The sequence below is a fragment of the Perognathus longimembris genome, chromosome 28 (assembly GCF_023159225.1).
Source record: "Perognathus longimembris pacificus isolate PPM17 chromosome 28, ASM2315922v1, whole genome shotgun sequence".
Lineage (NCBI taxonomy): Eukaryota > Metazoa > Chordata > Mammalia > Rodentia > Heteromyidae > Perognathus > Perognathus longimembris.
Genome location: NC_063188.1, coordinates 21,342,574 through 21,361,724, shown reverse-complemented (window position 1 = coordinate 21,361,724; position 19,151 = coordinate 21,342,574). Strand labels below are relative to the sequence as shown.

General features: G+C 41.1%; 1 protein-coding gene across 1 annotated transcript; it reads left to right on the top strand.

The window, feature by feature from the left end:
- Positions 1-5,267: 5,267 nt before the first annotated feature.
- Positions 5,268-7,289, top strand: Tex13d (TEX13 family member D). Its single transcript, XM_048335316.1, has one exon. It carries the CDS (start codon positions 5,268-5,270, stop codon positions 7,287-7,289), a length of 2,022 nt encoding a protein of 673 aa, XP_048191273.1.
- The last annotated feature ends 11,862 nt before the right edge of the window (positions 7,290-19,151 follow it).

Genomic DNA, 19,151 nt, shown 5'->3' with positions numbered 1-19,151 from the left:
CCCATTTTTATTATAGACTTTAATCATTTGAATCATCTTGGTTTTTTCACAAGAATTTGTATAAAAGTTTGTCAGTGAGGTTGCTCTTTCCAAAGACAAATTTCAATTTCATTAACTTCTATAATTTTTCTCTTCCCTATTGTATCCATCTTTAATCTGTATAATTTCCTTCTATTTTCTTTTTTTTTTTTTTTGGCCAGTCCTGGGCCTTGGACTCAGGGCCCGAGCATGACCATCCCTGGCTTCTTCCTGCTCAAGGCTAGCACTCTGCCACTTGAGCCACAGCGCCGCTTCTGGCCGTTTTCTGTATATGTGGTGCTGGGGAATTGAACCTAGGGCCTCGTGTATCCGAGGCAGGCACTCTTGCCACTAGGCTATATCCCCAGCCCTCCTTCTATTTTCTTTGACCTTAGCTGTCTTTATCTATTTTTGTTGTTGTTGTTGATTATGGTGCTTGAATTGCAGGGCCTGGCTAATGTCCTTGAGTTCTTTTTTTTTTTTTTTTTGCCAGTCCTGGGGCTTGAACTCAAGGCCTGAGCACTGTCCCTGGCTTCCTTTTGCTCAGGGCTAGCACTCTACCACTTGTGCTGTCAAAGCACCACTTCTGGCTTTTGCTGTTTATATGGTGCTGAGGAATCAAACTCAGGGATTCATGCATGCTAGGCAAGCACTCTACTGTTAAGCCACATTCCCAGTCCTGTCCCTGAGCTTTTTTGCTTACTAGTGCTCTAACACTTTGAGCCACAAATCTACTTATTGTTTATGGGTGGTTAATTGGAGATAACAGTCTCACAGACTTTCTTGCCTAGGTTGGTTTTGAATTGGGAGCCTCAAATCTCAGCTTCCTCTGTAGCTAGGATTACAGGTATGAGCCACCACTACCCAGCATGTCTTTATCTAATTTTTATAGCTTGTAATTGGGTTAATAATTTGATATGATTTTAAAAATAAAGGAATACACAACTATAAAAATTCATTTGAACATTGCTGAATCACATTGCATTTCTTATGTTATTTTTTGCATTTATCTAAATATATTTAATTTTTTCTATTGTGGTATTTTGGACCCAGTGGTTATTTCAGTGTGTGTTGTGTAATTTTAACATATCTGTGTATGTTTGAAATTTCCTTATATAATAGTTTCCAATTTTATTCTGTTCTTGTTAGTTTGATCTAAACCTCTTAAATTCATTCATTTACTTATTTTTCATGTTAATTTTTAGTGTATATAATTATACAATAGGCTTCATTGTGACATGTTCATACATGCACATACTATACTTTGGTTTGGGGCTGGGAATATGGCTTAGTGGTAGAGTGTTTGCCTTGCATTCATGAAGCCCTGGGTTCGATTCTTCAGCACCACATAAACAGAAAAAGCCAGAAATGGTGCTGTGGCTCAAGTGGTAGAGTATTAGCCTTGAGCAAAAAGAAGCCAGGGACAATGCTCAGGCCCTGAATCCAAGCCCAGGACTGGCAAAATTACACACACACACACACACACACACACACACACACACTTTGGTCACATTTACTCCCCATTACCTGAAACACTCCCCATCCCCACCCCAATCCCTGGTTTATCTTTTAGCTTCTGAGATAGTCACCCTTCTAATTTCATGTGTTACTTTTTAAAATCTAGATTCTGCATATAAAAATATATATTATTTTTCTTTTTGGTTCAGACTTATTTTAACAGTATTAACTTCAGTTTCATTTACTTTCCTGGAAATTATAAGATTTTTCTGGTACTTTTTTTCTTTATGACTGAATAAATTACCATTGTATCTATATATCATGTTTCTCTAACTTTTTATCTATTAGTCCATTTCTATGACTTTGCTGTTTTGAATACTTTTTTTTGGCCAGTCCTGGGGCATGAACTCAAGGCCTGAGCACTGTCCTTGGCTTCTTTTTGCTCAAGGCTAGCACTCTGCCACTTGAACCACAGTGCCACTTCTGGCCATTTTCTATATATGTGGAGCTGAGGAATCAAACCTAGGGCTTCATGTACACAAGGCAAGCACTCTTGCCACTAGGCCATATTCCCAGCCCCTGTTGTGAATATTGATATAAGAAATATGGGTATAGTAAGCTGAATTATATTCCTTCAGACATATACCCAGTAGAGCAGATCATAAATCATAATTCTATTTTCAGTTTTTGCTTTTTTTTGTATGTGTATGTGCTGGTCATGAGACTTGAACTTAGGGCCTGGGCACTGTCCTTGAGCTTTTTATTCAAAGCCAGTGTTCTACCACTTAAGCCATAGTTATTCTTCTGGCTTTTTGGTAGTTAATTAGAGATCAAGAGTCATATTGAGTTTCCTGCCTGTACTGGCTTCAAGTAGTGAACAATAGATTTATCTCCTGAGTGGCTAGCATTAGACATGTGTGTCTCTGGTACCCAGCTCCATACACTTAAAAATATTAATGCCTTGAAGAAATAAATAAATTTTATAAGACCATATACAAACTGACCAAAAGAAGATGTTAAAAGTCCCCAATTAATAAAATTATAGAGGAAACAGTGAATATCATAGAAAATACCAATAAAATATTAAGAATTATTAGAGCCAACATTAAGGTTTGAATTCAGGTCCTCACTTGCTTTTTTAGTTGGCTCTCTACCAATTGAATTATTTCTCACCTCTGCTCTGTGTGTGTGTGTGTGTGTGTGTGTGTGTGTGTGTGTGTGTATACCAGTCCTAAGGCTTGAATTCAGGTCTTGGGTGCTGTGTCTGAGTATTTTTTTGCTCAAGGCTAGTGCTCTACCACTTGAGCCACAGTTCCACTCCCAGATTTTTTGATGCTTAGTTGTAGATAAGGTCTTAAAGACTTTCCTACCCAGGATGGTTTTGAACTGTGAATCATCAGATCTCAGCCTCCTGAGTATCTAGAATTACAGGAATGAGCCACCAGAGCCATGCCTCAGCTCTGCTTTTAGCTGGAGATGGAGTTTTACAAGGTTTTCTTCTTAATCTGGCTTCAAACTGTGATTTTCTAGGTCTTAGCCTCCAAAGTAACTAGCATTATGGGCATGAGACACTGCTGTCTGGATAATATTCCAAAAAATAGGAAAATTTAAAAGAGACAAGCAAATTTCTAGATGTATTTAGCTTGCCAAAATTGAAGTAAGGAGGATATGAACCACTTAGCAGATATGTAATGAGCAATGAGATTGAAGTAGTAATGAATAATCTTCTACCATTAATAGCCCAGGACTGGATGTATTTACTGCAGCATTCTACTATATTAAGAGAAAAAAACAAATACCAATGTTCACCAAACTATTTCATAAAGTAAAAGGGAATGAGTAACATCATACTTATTTTATAAGGTGAATATTACCCTGACACTAAAAGCTAATAAGACTATAACAACAAGGGCTGGGAATATGGCCTAGTGCTTGCCTCATATACATGAAGTCCTGGGTTCGATTCCCCAGCACCACATATATAGAAAAGGGCCAGAAGTGGCGCTGTGGCTTAAGTGGCAGAGTGCTAGCCTTGAGCAAAAAGAAGCCAGGGCCAGTGCTCAGGCCCTGAATCCAAGGCCCAGGACTGGCAAAAAAACAAAACAAAACAACAAACAAACAAAGATTATAACAACAAAAATATAGAACAATTTGCTTGATGAACATATATATATATAAATCTTTAATAAGATAATTGCAACCCAAATTCAACTACGCATTAAAAAGGCCATACACCATGATTGAATTACTATAAAGATGGTTTAATCTATGCAAATCAGCCAATCATGCTAATTCAGCATATTAAGCAGAATCAGATCAAATATCACAAGATTATGTCAATTATCTCAAAAGAAAGCAAAACACTTTTGACAAATCCAACCTACTTTCATAATAGAAGCTCCAAATAAACGACAAATACAGAGGACATACCTCAGTTTAATAAAGGCTATCTATAACAAACCTAAGGCCAATACCATATCCAATGTGGAAAAACTGAAATTGATTCCTCTAATGTCAGGAAGAAAACAATGGTGTCTACTCTCCAATTCTCATTTGTATGGTAATGGAATTCTTACCTAGAGTAAAAAGGCAAGAGAAAGAAATAAATATCAGCTGGGTGCTGGTGGCTCACACTTGTAATCCTAGCTATTCAGGAGGCTGAGACCTGAGGATCGCAGTTCCAATACAGCTTGGGCAGAAAAATTCCCATGAGAGTGTTAGTCTCTAATTAAGCACTCAAAAACCACAAGTGGAGCTGTAGGTCAAAGTGGTAGAGTGCTATCATTGAGCAAAGGAACTCAGGGAGAGTGCCCCGGTCTTGAATTCAAGCCCCCCACCAAGCCCCAACAACAACAATCCCCAACAACAACAAAAGAGGCTGACTTTGTTCAAGGAACACTGAAGTATATATGGAATTGTCACATTGTAATCTTTTTGTAGTTATAATGGACGGTAATGAAATAGTTGGAACTGAGCCAAGAGCAGCCATGAGATACTCAGGTGTTCCTCCTGAGTAGCTAAGATTACACTGAGCCACTGGCGCCTGGTACCAAAATGTTTTTACTTTTATTTTTTGGTGCTGATCCTAGGACTCGAACTCTGGGCCCTGGGAAACCTCTCTATGTTCAAGACTGTGGCTCTACCAATTGAGCCACAGCGCCACTTCCGGTTTTCTTATGGTTAATTGGACATAAGAGTGTCTCAAGGAATTTTCTGCCTGGGCTGGCTTTAAACCATGATCCTTAGATCTAAGCCTCCTAAATCGGTAGGGTTATAGGCATGAGACACTGGTACCAGTCTACATATTCATGTTTTCTTGGCATTGATTCCCTGATTGTGGCTATTATCGTGTAAACTCTTGCAACAAAGTTTCATTTCCATTGGCGCCAGGGAACCTACATTGCCCTGAGTGCCTAGTGGGTGGGGCTATGTGGAGGGCAGCTGGTTCCAGCAGGCTTTGCGGTCACAACGTCATATTATTGCGCCCGTGTCGCACTACCGCCATTGTGGAATCCTCCACGTGTAGCAGAGGTCGCAACAGTGAGAGGCTCCACTTTATTACAAGAAAGAGCGAGTAAGGGAGGAAGGTGGCTGAGGACGAGAGCAAGACTGTAAGGAATGAACTTGGATTTGGCCGCGGTGGCCTTGCAGTGACTGCGTCGCAGCGGTAAGGCAAACTTGCGGCCTCCTTTGGTGCGGTGGGCGGCAGAGGCTGTGTCGGAAGTTAACTAGGCCGCACTTCCTTAGGCTGCAGCTTGATTAGGCTCCCGCTAAACTTGGTAGCAACAGCCATGGCCTTGGACTTTGGGGGTGGCAACAGTGGCTTCCGCCACACAGAAGTGGTTCAGTTCATTAACAGTGAAATTCTTATGAATGGAGGAGGGCCAGAGTTTTATGTGGCCTTCAGCTCGCTGTCTTGGAAGGAGGTAGAGGACCAGCTCCGATTGGTTGTTGCCAACCCGCAGATGCCACACTGCCTCAAAAGGGCCTATGCGTGGAGCAGCTTGGCTTTGGGTGTGAAAGCCTCAGTGAGACATTGCGAGCAGCAGGAGCGTTGTGTCCAGCGGTTGCAGGACCAAATAGAGAAGCATGAGGTTGCTTCTTGGGCTCTGATTTCTCAAGTGCAAAAGTTGCGGGAGGAGCGAAATGAGGCTGCTGCACAGCTGCTGTTCACACAGACTGCCTTACGGCAGGCCATGGAAGAACGTGAAGCCCTTCGCAATAGGCTGCTCCAGGCTGAGAAATCAGCACAGGACACCACAATGGCCCAGGATACAGAGCTTGGGGCTCAAGCCGTGCCATTGGAGGCAGCAGTGGTGCTTTTGAATGCAGATCAGCAGACAGATGTGGGAGCTGTGGGAGCTTCAGGGGGACCTGGAGCCATGGTTGTACACGACAGGCAAAATTTGGAGGCTCAGACGCCAGCCCCAATACCAGTCACGTATATGTCGGACACATTAAGTTCCTGGACCTCAGTTGTACAACCTGTTTGGCCTCTTCTTCAGCCAGTAGCCCCTCAAGGAATGGTTCCTCAGTCAATAATTTCTCAGCCAATGAGTTCTCAGTCATTCATTCCTCAGAAAATCGCTCCTCAGCCAACTGATGCTCAGCCAACTGATCCTCAACCAATCGCTCCTCAGCCAATATCTCCTCAGCTACTCACTCCTCAGCCAGCAGAGCCTCATCTAATTGCATCTCCACTGGAGCCTCAGCCAGTCTCCCCTCAGCCTATGGAGCCACATCTAATCTCTTTTCAGCCAATTGACGCTCAACCAATTGCTCTTCAGTCAATGGAGCCTCATCTAATTGTTCCACAGTCAATCGTTCCTCAGCCAGATCTCACCCAGCCCATCTTCCATCAACCAATCTGTATGCCATACCATCTCCCGCTATATCCATCGTTCCCTATGGGAGTTCCTTTCGTGCAGCCTCATCTACCTGCTGTTGTCACGGAAGCTGCATCAGGAGTACTCCCACTACACATGCCTCCTGTGGGCGTATACCCTCATGGCCTATGGGCTGCAGAAGGCTTCCAGGGAGAGATGGTTACTCTGTGTGATCAGAGGTGTGATATCCAAGTGGAAGGTCTGGAAAACCTTCACAGCTCCTTCCTCCAAGGAGACAGCAAAAGTGAAGGGCAAGAAGGTTCAGAGAAACCCCAGGGACCTTATCTCCAAGACAACAGATACTTAAACCAAGCAGAACATGCTGAGACATTCCAGGGAATGGATCCCCTTGAGGAAAGTGGACTCTGCTACCAAGAAGAACAAAATCCCCAGGGGATGATTCCTCTGGGCAGCAATAGGGGCAGTCAGAATGAAGGTTCACAGGAAGTCCAAGGGATGGCCTCCTTGGAAGTAACCATGAGTGGTATCCAGGAAAGAAGTGCAGATATTGTCCAGGGCATGGTAGACATGAAGGTAAGCCATGGCCAGGAGGAAGAGGAAAGTACTGTCCAGGAGATGGCAGCTGAGGGGATAAATAGGAGCCTCAGAGAGGAAGGATGTACGGCGAGTACCCAGAGGGTGGCAGACTCAGGGTTCACCAACAACCATAGCAAGGAAGAAAGTGCAGACAAACCTCAAGAAACACTTGCATCAGAGAGCCAAGCTGAGAGAAAAACCCCCAGGAAAAAGCAGGAGAAAAAAACCTCACAAGAGAAAAAACCCTTAGGTCAGTTTTCTTCCTGCTCCTATAAAACGGATTGGTTCTGCTCATGGTGTAAAGGGATAAATTTTGCCTGGCGCTCTGCCTGCTATAAGTGCAAGAAAGTTCGTAAGCAAGTTGAGAGAGGAGGTGCTGATTCCGTATAAACTCACTGATTTCAGAAAGGTAAGTACCAATTGAAATACTCCAAACTAATTAATTTCTTAAGACTTATTTCTTTTAGTTTTTTCTTTGTATGAGGGTTTGAATTCAAAGCCTTCTGCTTGCTTGGTTTGCTTGTTTAAATGGAGCCATTCCACTTGAGCCATGCTTCCAGTCCGATTTTATGATTATTTTGGCTATGGAATCTTGTGTACTTTTCTGATTGAGCTGACTTTGAACTGTGATCTTCCAGGTCTCAGTATCTTGAGTAGCTAGCTCAGACATGAGCCATCAGCACTTGGCTACAATGAACTTTTTTTTTTTTTTTGCCAATCCTGGGGCTTAAACTCGGGCCCTGGGCACTGTCTTTGAGCTCCTTTTGCTCAAGGCTAGTGCTCTACCACTTGAGCCACAGCTCCACTTCTGTCCTTTTCTGTTTATGTGGTACTGGGGAATTGATTCCAGGGCTTTATGCATAGTATGCAAGCACTCTACCATTAAGCCACATTCCCAGCCCACAATTGACTTTTTTGGTAAAAAGAGATATATTTGATTTTGATAAAACAGCAGCTTATTTTATGTCATAGAAAATGTAAAGCCAAAATTTCCCCAGAGAAAATTAACCCATTATTTCTCTGCCCAAATTGACCACTTATTATTTTGGGCATGCATATATACAAATATGCATATATTTACTTGCTTAGTTTTCTTATTTTAAGTAAGAGTGACTACTTTTAAGTATCACACTCACAGTTTAAATTGGGAATTTTAAAAAAATTCTATTGTAAAGGTGATGTATAGAGGGGTTACAATTATGTAAGTCAGATGGGAATTTCTCATAAATGCATTTAAATTTTACAGATGGTGGATTCTCTGGATGCTGCTGGCTGACTGGATGACACCTTGGAGAAGCTCAAGTGAAGAAACCTTTTATCCCCCACTCCTTTTTGTTTTCCTCTTGGTTTTTTTTCGTGAAAATATTGTGATTTCAGAGTTTTAAGTCATGTTGTATCTTAGAACATTTTGGATTGAAATTGCTATTTAGGTTGGAAGCTACTCTAGTATGCATGTGTGCTTCTTTTTGATTTTTAAGTTATATAGGTGAGGTCCAGTTTTTGTGTTTCAGTTCCACCAGACTTACTTGTTGTGGAAGAAGCTGAATCTGTCCTATTAAAAGATTTCCCCCTTCCATCCCCCAAAACGGATGCTGGTGGTTCACTCCTGTAATCGTAGCTATTCAGGAGGCTGAGACCTGAGCATTGTAGTTCAAAGCAAGCCTGGGCAGGAAAGTCTTTGAGGTCTTTATCTCCAGTTAACCACCAGAGTACCGGGAGTTATGCTATGGCTCAAATGGTAGAGCGCTAGCCTTGAGCAGAAATGCTCAGGGACAGTGCCCAGGCCCAGAGTTCAAGCCCCACAACCCACAAAAAAGGAAGGTTTCTCCCAAAAGCCAAAAGAAAGAGCATTTTGGTTCTGGTGGATCTGCTCTTTAGTGAGACCTTCCAGGCCTTTGGCCAAGACAAGCAAGAAGTGATGTTTTGGTATTCATCATGGTGACACTGTAGAACAAAGTAGTTCTGATTAAAATTGGTATGTGTTAGGGAAAGGATTAACTTGGAAGGTTTTAGAGGGCTGTTGGTGTTAAATTTACTATATAATACTATATAATAGAAAATGGATTAAGTTTATCTAATTCTTTTGACAAGTTTGATCTTTTGGATGAATTTGGTTAAGATGACTGGAGAGAGTGTAATTTGAGATCATATTAAGAGTGTCTATCTTGTGTATGGTTTGACCCTAGGTAAAATAAGTTAAAATAGCCTACAGATACATTTTTGCAGTTGTGGAGGGAGCAAGAAATATATTTTCCTGAAATGTCTTGAGTGAGCAAACTGTTCCTCTTGGTTCCAAGTGGAACAAGTTTACAGTGGCTATGATAGGTAAATTGGCCTCACAAAATTTCAGGCAGTGCTTTTGTAAATCCTTTGCCCATTTTCTCTTTGTCACATCAAGCTGGGTGCTGGTAGGTAATATCTGTAATCTTCACTATTCAGGAGGCTGAGATTGGTGGGTCATGGTTCAAAGCCAGTCCTGGCAGCAAATGGAGCTGTGGCTCAAGTAAGTAGAACACTAGCCTTGAGGTAGCCTTGAGCAGGGACAGTGCCCAGACCCTAAGATCAAACCCCAGCATTGGTGTACACACACACACACACACACACACACGCACACACACACACACACAGAATCACATCAGTGTTATTATCTGCTCATCAGCCTGCCTGAAAGACCACTGAATTGTCTTGAAAAAAGACATTGCTTGGAATAGTGTTGGCTATACAACATCCTTCAAATCTGTGCTACCTCCATTCCAGATCTCTCCAGTTATTCGTGAATGTCTGTGAGACGGCAGACATCAGGGACAGTGCTTTCTGTATGTAGGTGGTGCTTCTCTTGAGAGGATTGTGTTAAAAATAGAACTGGTTAGCTTGATGCCTGTGGCTCAAGCTTGTAATCCTAGCTCTTTAGGGGCTGAGATCTTAGGTTGTGGTTCAAAGTCAGCTGGGTCAGGAAAGTCTAAGAGACTCTTATCTCTAACCAGCAAAGAGCCATGGCTCAAGTGGTAGAGCACTACCCTTGAGCCAAAAATGCTCAGGGACAGAGCCTAGGCTCTGAGTTTATCCCCAATACTGGCACACACATACATACATACAAACTGGTCATGGGCCATTACTCTCCACAGTGCCCCTGCTGCTTTCCCCTTCCTATAGGTGTGTTGTTTGTAGCTTTCTCTTCTTCCCCAAGGCAGCTGTGGCAAAGTAAGAAAGGGCCAAGGAATGTTGGGTTGAGAGGGTGGGAGGTGCTAATCTGCCTCCAGTTTGAAGCAAAGATATCTTTGTGTTGCCTGTAAGTTCCTGCTCAGCTATCTCAACAAGTTCCACATTTGTTGTAGTTTTTCTGATCTTAACTAATAAATGAGTGTGAAATTATGTCACTTTTTTGTGTATTGTATCTCTTGGGGTAAGTTTGCTCAGAGCCAGCAGCTCAAATCCCTATCTTTAGTCTACCCCACTGAGGTAAGGGAATGTTCAATCTAGCTCAATATTGGAATTCTTCTAATTCTCACGAGTTACCCAAGAATTAGAAGCATTTGTATGGGTCCTTCAATCCATCATGATTTTCTCTGCTACCCTTACCATCCAAGTCCACTTGGCCCCTTAAAGATGACAAACAGTACAAGAAATGTACCCAAGGCCTAACATATGAAACTAAACTCTCTGTACATCACTTTGACAATAAATAGAATAAAATAAAATGAAGAGACAGAAAAAATAAAGTGTTTAATCTCTAAAAAAAAGATGAGCATGGGTGTTCCTTTCAGTGCTGGTGGAGTACAGAGATGGGAAGGTAGAACAAAGAGGTGGGGGTGAGGTAGATGTTTTTGTACATTTTGGACCCCTAATGCCTGAGGTCTAGCTATCCCCTGTGTACCAAGAAGCTATTTCCCTGAGGCTGTTTTTCTGAAGTCCCTTAATGCCTATGATCAGAAATTTCCTTCCTATTCTTTCTCCTCCAAGGTCTTGTCCCCAAGCTGTAGATGGTCTTCTCACAAGACATATTCCATCAGGCTGAGGAAGGTAAAGGCTGGCAACATGCTTGATAAGGGACAGGAATGGGACCAGAGACAAAAAGGGACCCTGCCTCATCAGCCTTTTCACATCCCTTAGACATGTGATTATTAGGATGGCCCTTGTTACTTGGGAGGGGAGCATTGGAGAGAAAGGTGTCGGTTAGGGCCATCAGACCCAATCTTAATCATCTGGGTTGGAGCAGGATTTTATTCTTGCTTATACTGCAGATTGAGCAAAAGGCTTTGCATTTCATAGGCTGATACTCTATAATTCCACCCAAGATGGAAGCATGCTTTTACTTTTCTTGAGGTAGTGTCTTGCTTTGGTCACGATTATCCTATTTTAGGTTTTTCATTGTTCCTGGGAATTGTAGGCTTGCACTACTACATCCAGCTTTTGTCTATGCAGATTGAATATTCTGGATTTTTTGCAGGATAGCTTAGAAACTTCTTTTTCCCAATCTCAGCCTTCCACATAGCTTCAGATGACAGGTGAGTGCAATTATTTTTTTCCAGTTGTGGGGCTTGAACTCAGGGACTGAGCACTGTCCCTGGTTTCCTTTTGTTCAAGGCTAGCACTATAACACTTGAGCCATAGCACCACTTCTGGCCTTTTCTGTATATGTGGTACTGAGGAATTGAACCCAGGGCTTCATGCATGCTAGGCAAGCACTCTACCACTTGGCCACATTCAAAGTCCTAGGTGAGTACAATTTTGCCAAGCTATAAGTTGAGAAGGGAATCTTGTGAGCTTTTCTGCCTGGGCTGACCTGGAGACATATTCCTTCTGATCTCAGTCTCCTGAGTAGCTAGGATCACAGGCATGGGCCACCAGTGCCTAGCTTGGGGCATGTGTTTTGATGCTTGGGTACTTACAGCTCCATGGGATTTTTGGAATATAGGACCAAGATGAGAGCTAGGAATGTTTCAACATAATCTATTTTCATGTACTAGCAGGCCAGGCTAGATCTCGCTGCTTTTATGGCTTCTGTTATTTACTGGTATGCATTTGGACCTATATGAAACCACCTCAAACGTATACTTGTGTGTGTGTGTGTGTGTGTGTGTGTGTGTGTGTGTATATACCTTTTGTATACTTAAATTTGACTGTAGTCTTTCAGAACTGATCGTTTTCAAAGCAACCTGAACCACCAAGTCTATCATGTCACCATTTTCTTCTAGGGTAGGTACAGAACACAAAGGGCACCCACGTATCTAAGAACCTGGGATTTAAAGCTAGAGATCTGAGCTCAGTTACTTGCTCTGTTACTCATTAGCTATACAACTTCAAATAAGCTACTAAATTTTTATGAGAGTCAACAACTTAGTTTACTTTTACTCTTATTGGGGGTACTGGCCTAGGTACTGTGGTAGTGCATATAAAGGTTTATTAGAGAGCTAAGAGCTACCATCAATGTCTCACTGTGATTGAAATATGCTTATTAATTATATTTTCCCTCTGGTAACTATAGGAATAAAAAATAACCATATTAATAGTTCTTCAAGGTGGGCCCCATCATCTGCATTTTACAGATGTATTAAATCAGTGCTGACAGTTGGGGATTGGTAAAGCTTAGCTTGAAAATGAAATTTCACTGCTTCCAGGATCTTGCTCTTCCCACTATATCATACTACTTTCACCATTCAACCTTACAGAGTATTTTGCTTGCATATTGACAGGATTCATCAATATTTAAGCCAAATGAAATGATTGTAATGGAGGGACTTTGAGATATAGGGTCAGTCTGTTGATCATGGAGCTACATTTAGAATCTCTCCAATTTTGGGATATATGATCACCTAGGCTATCAGGAGTAGGTCCTTTTACTATCTTAATAGCCAGGGCTCTTAAAAAAGGGAGAATGGTAATTTAGGGAGTGACTTGTGTTTCACTGAGCAGGCAAGCCTTATGGAAAGGATTGTGTTGAAGTTTAATATGATTAAGATAGAACACATGCTGACTGCCTACCTAAAGTCGAAAATAGTTTTTAGAGTGTCAGCTGTAAGAGTCTAGTCTATGTTTATATATTTTTGAGTGGGGAAAGAGGATTAGAAGAGACTTCAAAAACTTCATTCTCATGTTGCAAAATGAGATGTAATTGACAATTTTTAAATCAGCTGGGGGATGAGAGCACTGGTGCCTCACACCTTTAATCCTAGCTACTCAGAAGGCTGAGGTCTGAGGATCACGGGTCAAAGCCAGCCTAGGCAAGAAAGTCCATGAGATTCTTATTTTCAATTAACCAGCAAAAGGCCAGAAGTGGAGCTGTGGCTTAAGTGATAGAGCACTAATCTTGGGCATAAAAGCTCAGAGACAATGCTCAGGCCCTGAGTTGAGTTCAAACCTCAGTACCAGTGCACACTTGCACACATGTGTGCACATACATACATACATACACACCAAATCAGTCATACTACTAAATATATGATAGAGTGACAAAGAAAAACATAATTTCCTTACCATATGTGGTGTAAAAATATCAACACCAATGTTACTGAACTTTTTTTTTCCATACTGAGGTCTGAACTCAGTGCCTTGTGCTTACCAGAATAATAGTGCTGAACCATGCCTCCACATACAATGTTGGTGTGTGTGTGTGTGTGTGTGTGTGTGTGTGTGTGTGTGTGTGTGTGTGTGCCAGTCCTGGGGCTTGACACCAGGGTCTAGGGGCTTCCCTGAACTTCTTTCCTCATGGCTGGCACTCTATCACTTGAATCACAGTGCCACTCCTGACTTTTTTTGTAGTTAATTGGAGAAGAGAGTCTTGTGGACTTTGCTGTCTGGGTTGGCTTTGAACCATGACCCTTAGATCTCAGTCTCCTGAATTGATAGGATTATAGACATAAGCAACCAGTGCCTGACTTTTTCATTTGTTTTTTTCAGAATAGAATCTTACGCACAGCCAAGTGTGTACCTGAGCCTTAGCTACCACTTTTAGGCTTTCCTAAGAATTCTTCCAGCAGGTCAGCTTCTGACCCATTTTCTTGAGCCTCTCAGGATATAAAGCAATTATGGAGCCCAGTCTAGAGCTTAGTAATGCCACTGTGAATCTCCAGGTTATTTTTTTGTATTGCTTTACAGTTTAAACAAAAAGCATGAATTCTGAGCAGTCTTGCTATAAACTGTGCATTGTGCTCTACTCTTTAGAGGTAATTGTTACTGTCTCCAATGAAATCCTGTTCTAGTCGAAGAAAAAAAAAAAGGGAAATTTGCACCCAATAGTAGTTCTTAGCCTTTTCATTAATTGTTCTATCATCTTTTTATCATGCAGATTACCATTTTTGAAAGAGTCTGTATATTAAGTGGTAAAAATTAGTAATTCTTTAGTCATTTAAAATTGAGGTGAAAAAAAGAAATATACCATTTGTTTGTACATCTTTGGTTCATGTCTGTAATCCTAGTTATTAAAGAGGCACAGATAGGTCTGGGGATATAGCCTAGTGGCAAGAGTGCCTGCCTCGGATACACGAGGCCCTAGGTTCGATTCTCCAGCAACACATATACAGAAAACGGCCAGAAGCGGCGCTGTGGCTCAAGTGGCGGAGTGCTAGCCTTGAGCGGGAAGAAGCCAGGGACAGTGCTCAGGCCCTGAGTCCAAGGCCCAGGACTGGCCAAAAAAAAAAAAAAAAAAAAGAGGCTCAGATATAGAGAACTGTGGTTCAATGACAACCTGGGCAAAAAAAAATCCATCAGGCTCTAGCCTCAATTAACCAGAAAAAAGACAGGATGATGTCATTGCTCAAGTGGTACAGTGCTACCTATAAGCAAGAAAGCTGAACCATAGAGCCTGAGTTCAAGCCTCACTACTGTTCCTCCCTCCCCAAATATCTACCATTAGTTGTTTCATTTACTATATTACAATATTTTGTTTTTGTTTACAAGGTTACTTGTAGAAACATTTATAGACTATTTTATGTCATTTCTTTGTTAATTTTTTTCTTCTTGCGATACACAAAGTGATAATCCTTGTTATAAAACATCAGAGGTTTTTAAAAGCCTTCATTCAGATGAAAATATGTAGACAAAATAATAGTTCTTTGGATTTTTAACCTTTTATATTAAATTCTGGTGAATGAATTTTAGTTTGGGACCAAAATCAGAGTCTTGCACTTCCATTGAGCTAAATTCCCAACACCAAAGGAACAGATTTTTTAGATGAGAAGTTAGAGCTTCTTTACAAGAAGTAGTATTTGTTTGTACTATTATTATGTGCTGAGGGCTCCCACCCAGGATGAAGAGACATAGAAAGATGATTCAATCACTATCCAAAGGCAAGTAGGTTGATGAGGCCAAAAGAGCTACATGATGATTTATTTGTTTGTCAGAGGCTGAGATGTGAAACGTGAAGAGTTATTTCTACAAACAAAAAATGAGGCAGACCACAGAGTAGATGTTAGTAAAGAATGAATGTACAAGAAGTCAATGTCAGAAGTGATATACTCCTTGAGGTAAGTTAGAAGCTACACTATCCAGAGGGTTTTCTCTACAAAGGGAAAGAGGATGGAGGAATGGAGATGCTATATGGTACCTATGTTTACAGGTGTAAGCCATGGGTGATTGCTTAAAAAAATCCTTCCTTCCTTCCTTCCTTCCTTCCTTCCTTCCTTCCTTCCTTCCTTCCTTCCTTCCTTCCTTCCTTCGTCTTTCCTTTCTTTCCTTTTATCTTTTTTTCTCTTTCTTTTTTGCCAGACCTAGGGCATGAACTCAGAACCCTGATCTCTTCTTGCTCAAGGCTACTGCTCTATCACTTGAGCCACAGTGCCACTTCTGGCTTTTTCTGAGGAGTTTATTGGACTTACTTGCCTTGGCTGGCTTCAAACTGCAATTCTCAGATCTTAGCCTTCTGAGTAGCTAGGATTACAGGTGTGAGCTACCAGCGCATAGTATTCAGTTTTTAAGAGATGAGGTCTTACTATGTCGCCCAGATTAGCCATGAACACTTGGCTTCATGCAGTCCTCTTGAGTAGCTGGGAGTGCAGACACATGCCACTGTGCTTAGCTGCCTCACTTTAAAAACAATAACAAAAAAGTTTAGTGCTCTGTTACTTTGGATGGATCAAGTGATGATTCAGATTCCAGGCCTGTAAGCCTGGGAAACAAGCTTGACACTCAAGAATGTTCCAATGAGAAGTAACCAATGAGATACAAAAACTTAGAATCATGTTGAGTTTCAGCCAAAACTCGGTTTCCTAGCCAGGTGCTAGTGGCTTGTGCCAGTTAATCCTAGCTACTGAACAGGCTGAGTGAGATATGAGGATTGAGATCCAATGCCAGCCTAGGCAGGAAAGTCCATGAAACTCTTTTATCTCCAATTAGCCACCAAAAGGCTACATGTAGATCTATGACTCAAATGGTAGAGTGGTAGCCACGAGCAAGAAAGCTCAGAGACAGTACCAAGGCCCTGAGTTCAAGCCTCAGGACCAACACACACACACACACACACACACACACACACACACACACACACACACAAGTTTTCTATAGATCATAGAAGGAGGTAAAATCAAGACAAGTAAAAGAATCTATATACAGTAGACAGGAAAACTGAGAACTTGCTATCTCTGATAGATTGTGAAGTTTGACAATTCAAGTTAAATTAGAAGTACCACTACTATGCTCCTAGAGCCCTGTACTTTCCTTTAGCACAGCTTGTATTAGTTATTTTTGCATCACTGTGGCACATACTTGACATAAATAAGGGAAGAAAGATTTATTGTGATTCATGGTTTCAGAGGCATTGGTCCATCGTGACTGGCTCTGTTGTTTCTGAGCCCAAGAATTATGGCATGGAAGGTATGGATAAACAGATTGGGTCACCGACCAGGGATCAGGTATAGCCTTTAAAGGCATGACCCTAGTGAACTACTTCCTCCAGCTAGGCCCTACTGCCTACAGTTCTTATCATCTCCCCAAACAGTGCCAATATCTGGAACACAGCCTTTAACACATGGGAGCCAATTCATTTTAAAACTATAATAGAGCCTTTCAATTAAACTACAATCATCTGTTTGCTTGTCTTCACTGGACAGTGATAACTTAAGTATAGGTACACCATTTTTTCTATGTTTTAAGTATCTACTCCTTTGTTTTGCATATATTATTAGATGTTCATAAATGACTGAAAAATAATTAATATATGCATTTATTTTGTTCCAGTCCTGGGGCTTGAACTTAGGGCCTGGGAGCTGTCCTTAACTTTCTTTTGCTCAAGTCTAGTGCTCTGTCACTTGAGACCTACCTCTACTTCTACCTTCTTTCCAGTCATTGGAGATAAGAGTCTCATGGACTTTCCTGCCTGGGCTGGCTTTGAACCACAACCCTCAATTCTCAGCCTCCTGAGTAGCTAGGATTACAGGCATGAGCCACCAGTGCCTGGCTTGAAAAATAAATATATTTAAAATAGGCTTAAATACAGGTACCTGCCTCAAATCTCTCACTTTGAAAAAAATAGTCACCTAAGTAAGCCAAGTATTAGGTGCACATAAGAAAACCAGGTATTACCAAGGGATATACTCTTTATTTCTTCAGGCATTAAGAGTTTTTCTTGTTTTATAAAGGAAGTGAACTTTAGTAAGTGTGGAAAGAATGTGTAAACTCACCACATGTGACAATATTATAACGCTTTCACAGGAGAATTCACACTTATAGATGAGCTAGTGGAAGAACAAAGTTAGTTTTGAAAGGTTAGAGAAAAAGATTTTGAAATGTCAGAGCCACTGTATAAAACTGACCACCCTTGGCATCATCTTTTTAATCTATCTGGGTCTGAGAATATCCTAGGGCATTTGAAATGAAGACAATTATCACCTCAGATGGGGGTATACACATGCAAAATTCTGTCACCTTTTGGAGACCTGTGGAGGTGACAAGTTTAGATAAGAAGACACTTTGAACTTTGGTGGATGGTTCTTACTTTCAGTGCTTTTGTGCTTGATTTAAATGGCAGCTATATTCTAAAAGGTTTAGTTTTCTTTAAACTGTGAAGCTTTCTTCCTCAATTCCATGTTTTTTATTTCTTAGGTTATTTTTAAACAAGAAGAACAAGGTTTTTCCCCTCTTGCATGATCTTGGTTCCAGCATGGAAGTGATTTGAGTCTTTTTCTGTTTCTCTTTAAATAAACACCTTTGATTTTATTTAAAATACAGAATTTGTAGTGTAGAAGTGACCTTAGGGGTCATGTGCTTGAACTCCATTTCACAGATGAAGATAATGAGGTTCAGAGAAAGGAAATGATTGAATGGGAGAACATGGAGTATGAAAGATGGGTCAGAAAACATATTCTCTTTTCTCTGAGTGTGCTTTTGTTTAATTTTTCAGTACTGGAGTTTGAACTAAGGCCTTGCACTTACTAGGGAAGTACACTATTACTTGGACCAACTTCCTGCTAGCCCCATTTAGCACTGGTTATTACAATTTTTTTTTATGATGGTCCTGGGGTTTAAACTCAGGGCCTAAGCACTGTCTCTAACTTTTCTTTGCTCAAGGCGAACGCTATACCAGTTGAGCCAGTTGAGCCACAGCTCCAGATCTAGCTTTTTGGTAGTTAATTGGAGATAAGGATCTATGAACTTACATGTCTTACCTGCCTTTGAACCATGGTCCTCAGATCTCAGCTTCCTGAGTAGCTAGGGTTACAGGTATGAGTCACTGGTGCCCAGCTCACTAGTTATTTTTGAGATTAGGTCTTCCTTTATTCTCAGGCCCAATTCTTGTATTTGTGTGTTTCTGTTGCTGAGATGACACGCAGGCACCATTGCACTCAGTCATTGGTGGTAATGGAGTCTCACATGCTTTTCTTTTTGCCTGGCTAGTCTTGAATCATGATTTCCCTATCTCTCTAACTCCCAAGTGATTAGAATTACAGGCTAGAGCTATGGTGCCCTGCTCTTCTTTTATTTTCTTGGGTCTATACACTTTATTCATTCACTCAAAAATATATTTAGCATCTACTATGTGCTAGATACTGAAGATACAATGGTGAACAAGGTACATAAAACCCTGCCACAGAGGACTTTAAATCAATTGGAAGAGATAGACAATAAACAGATTCTTAGCTTCTATTAATGTATACTCGATCTTACAGCCCATTCCTTAACTATTTTTTTCTACTGATATTTTTATTATCTCCATTTCTTCCCAGTCTCACTTTTCTCCATTTCTTCTCTTGTGGCATAGCACAAAAGAAGGAAGAGAACCTTGTCAATTTCCTTTTTCTCTATATTTTGGGCTCAGTGTAA

Coding starts and splice junctions, on each gene's coding strand:
- Tex13d (XM_048335316.1), top strand. CDS start 5,268: ATGGCCTTGGACTTTGGGGGTGGCAACAGTGGCTTCCGCCACACAGAA.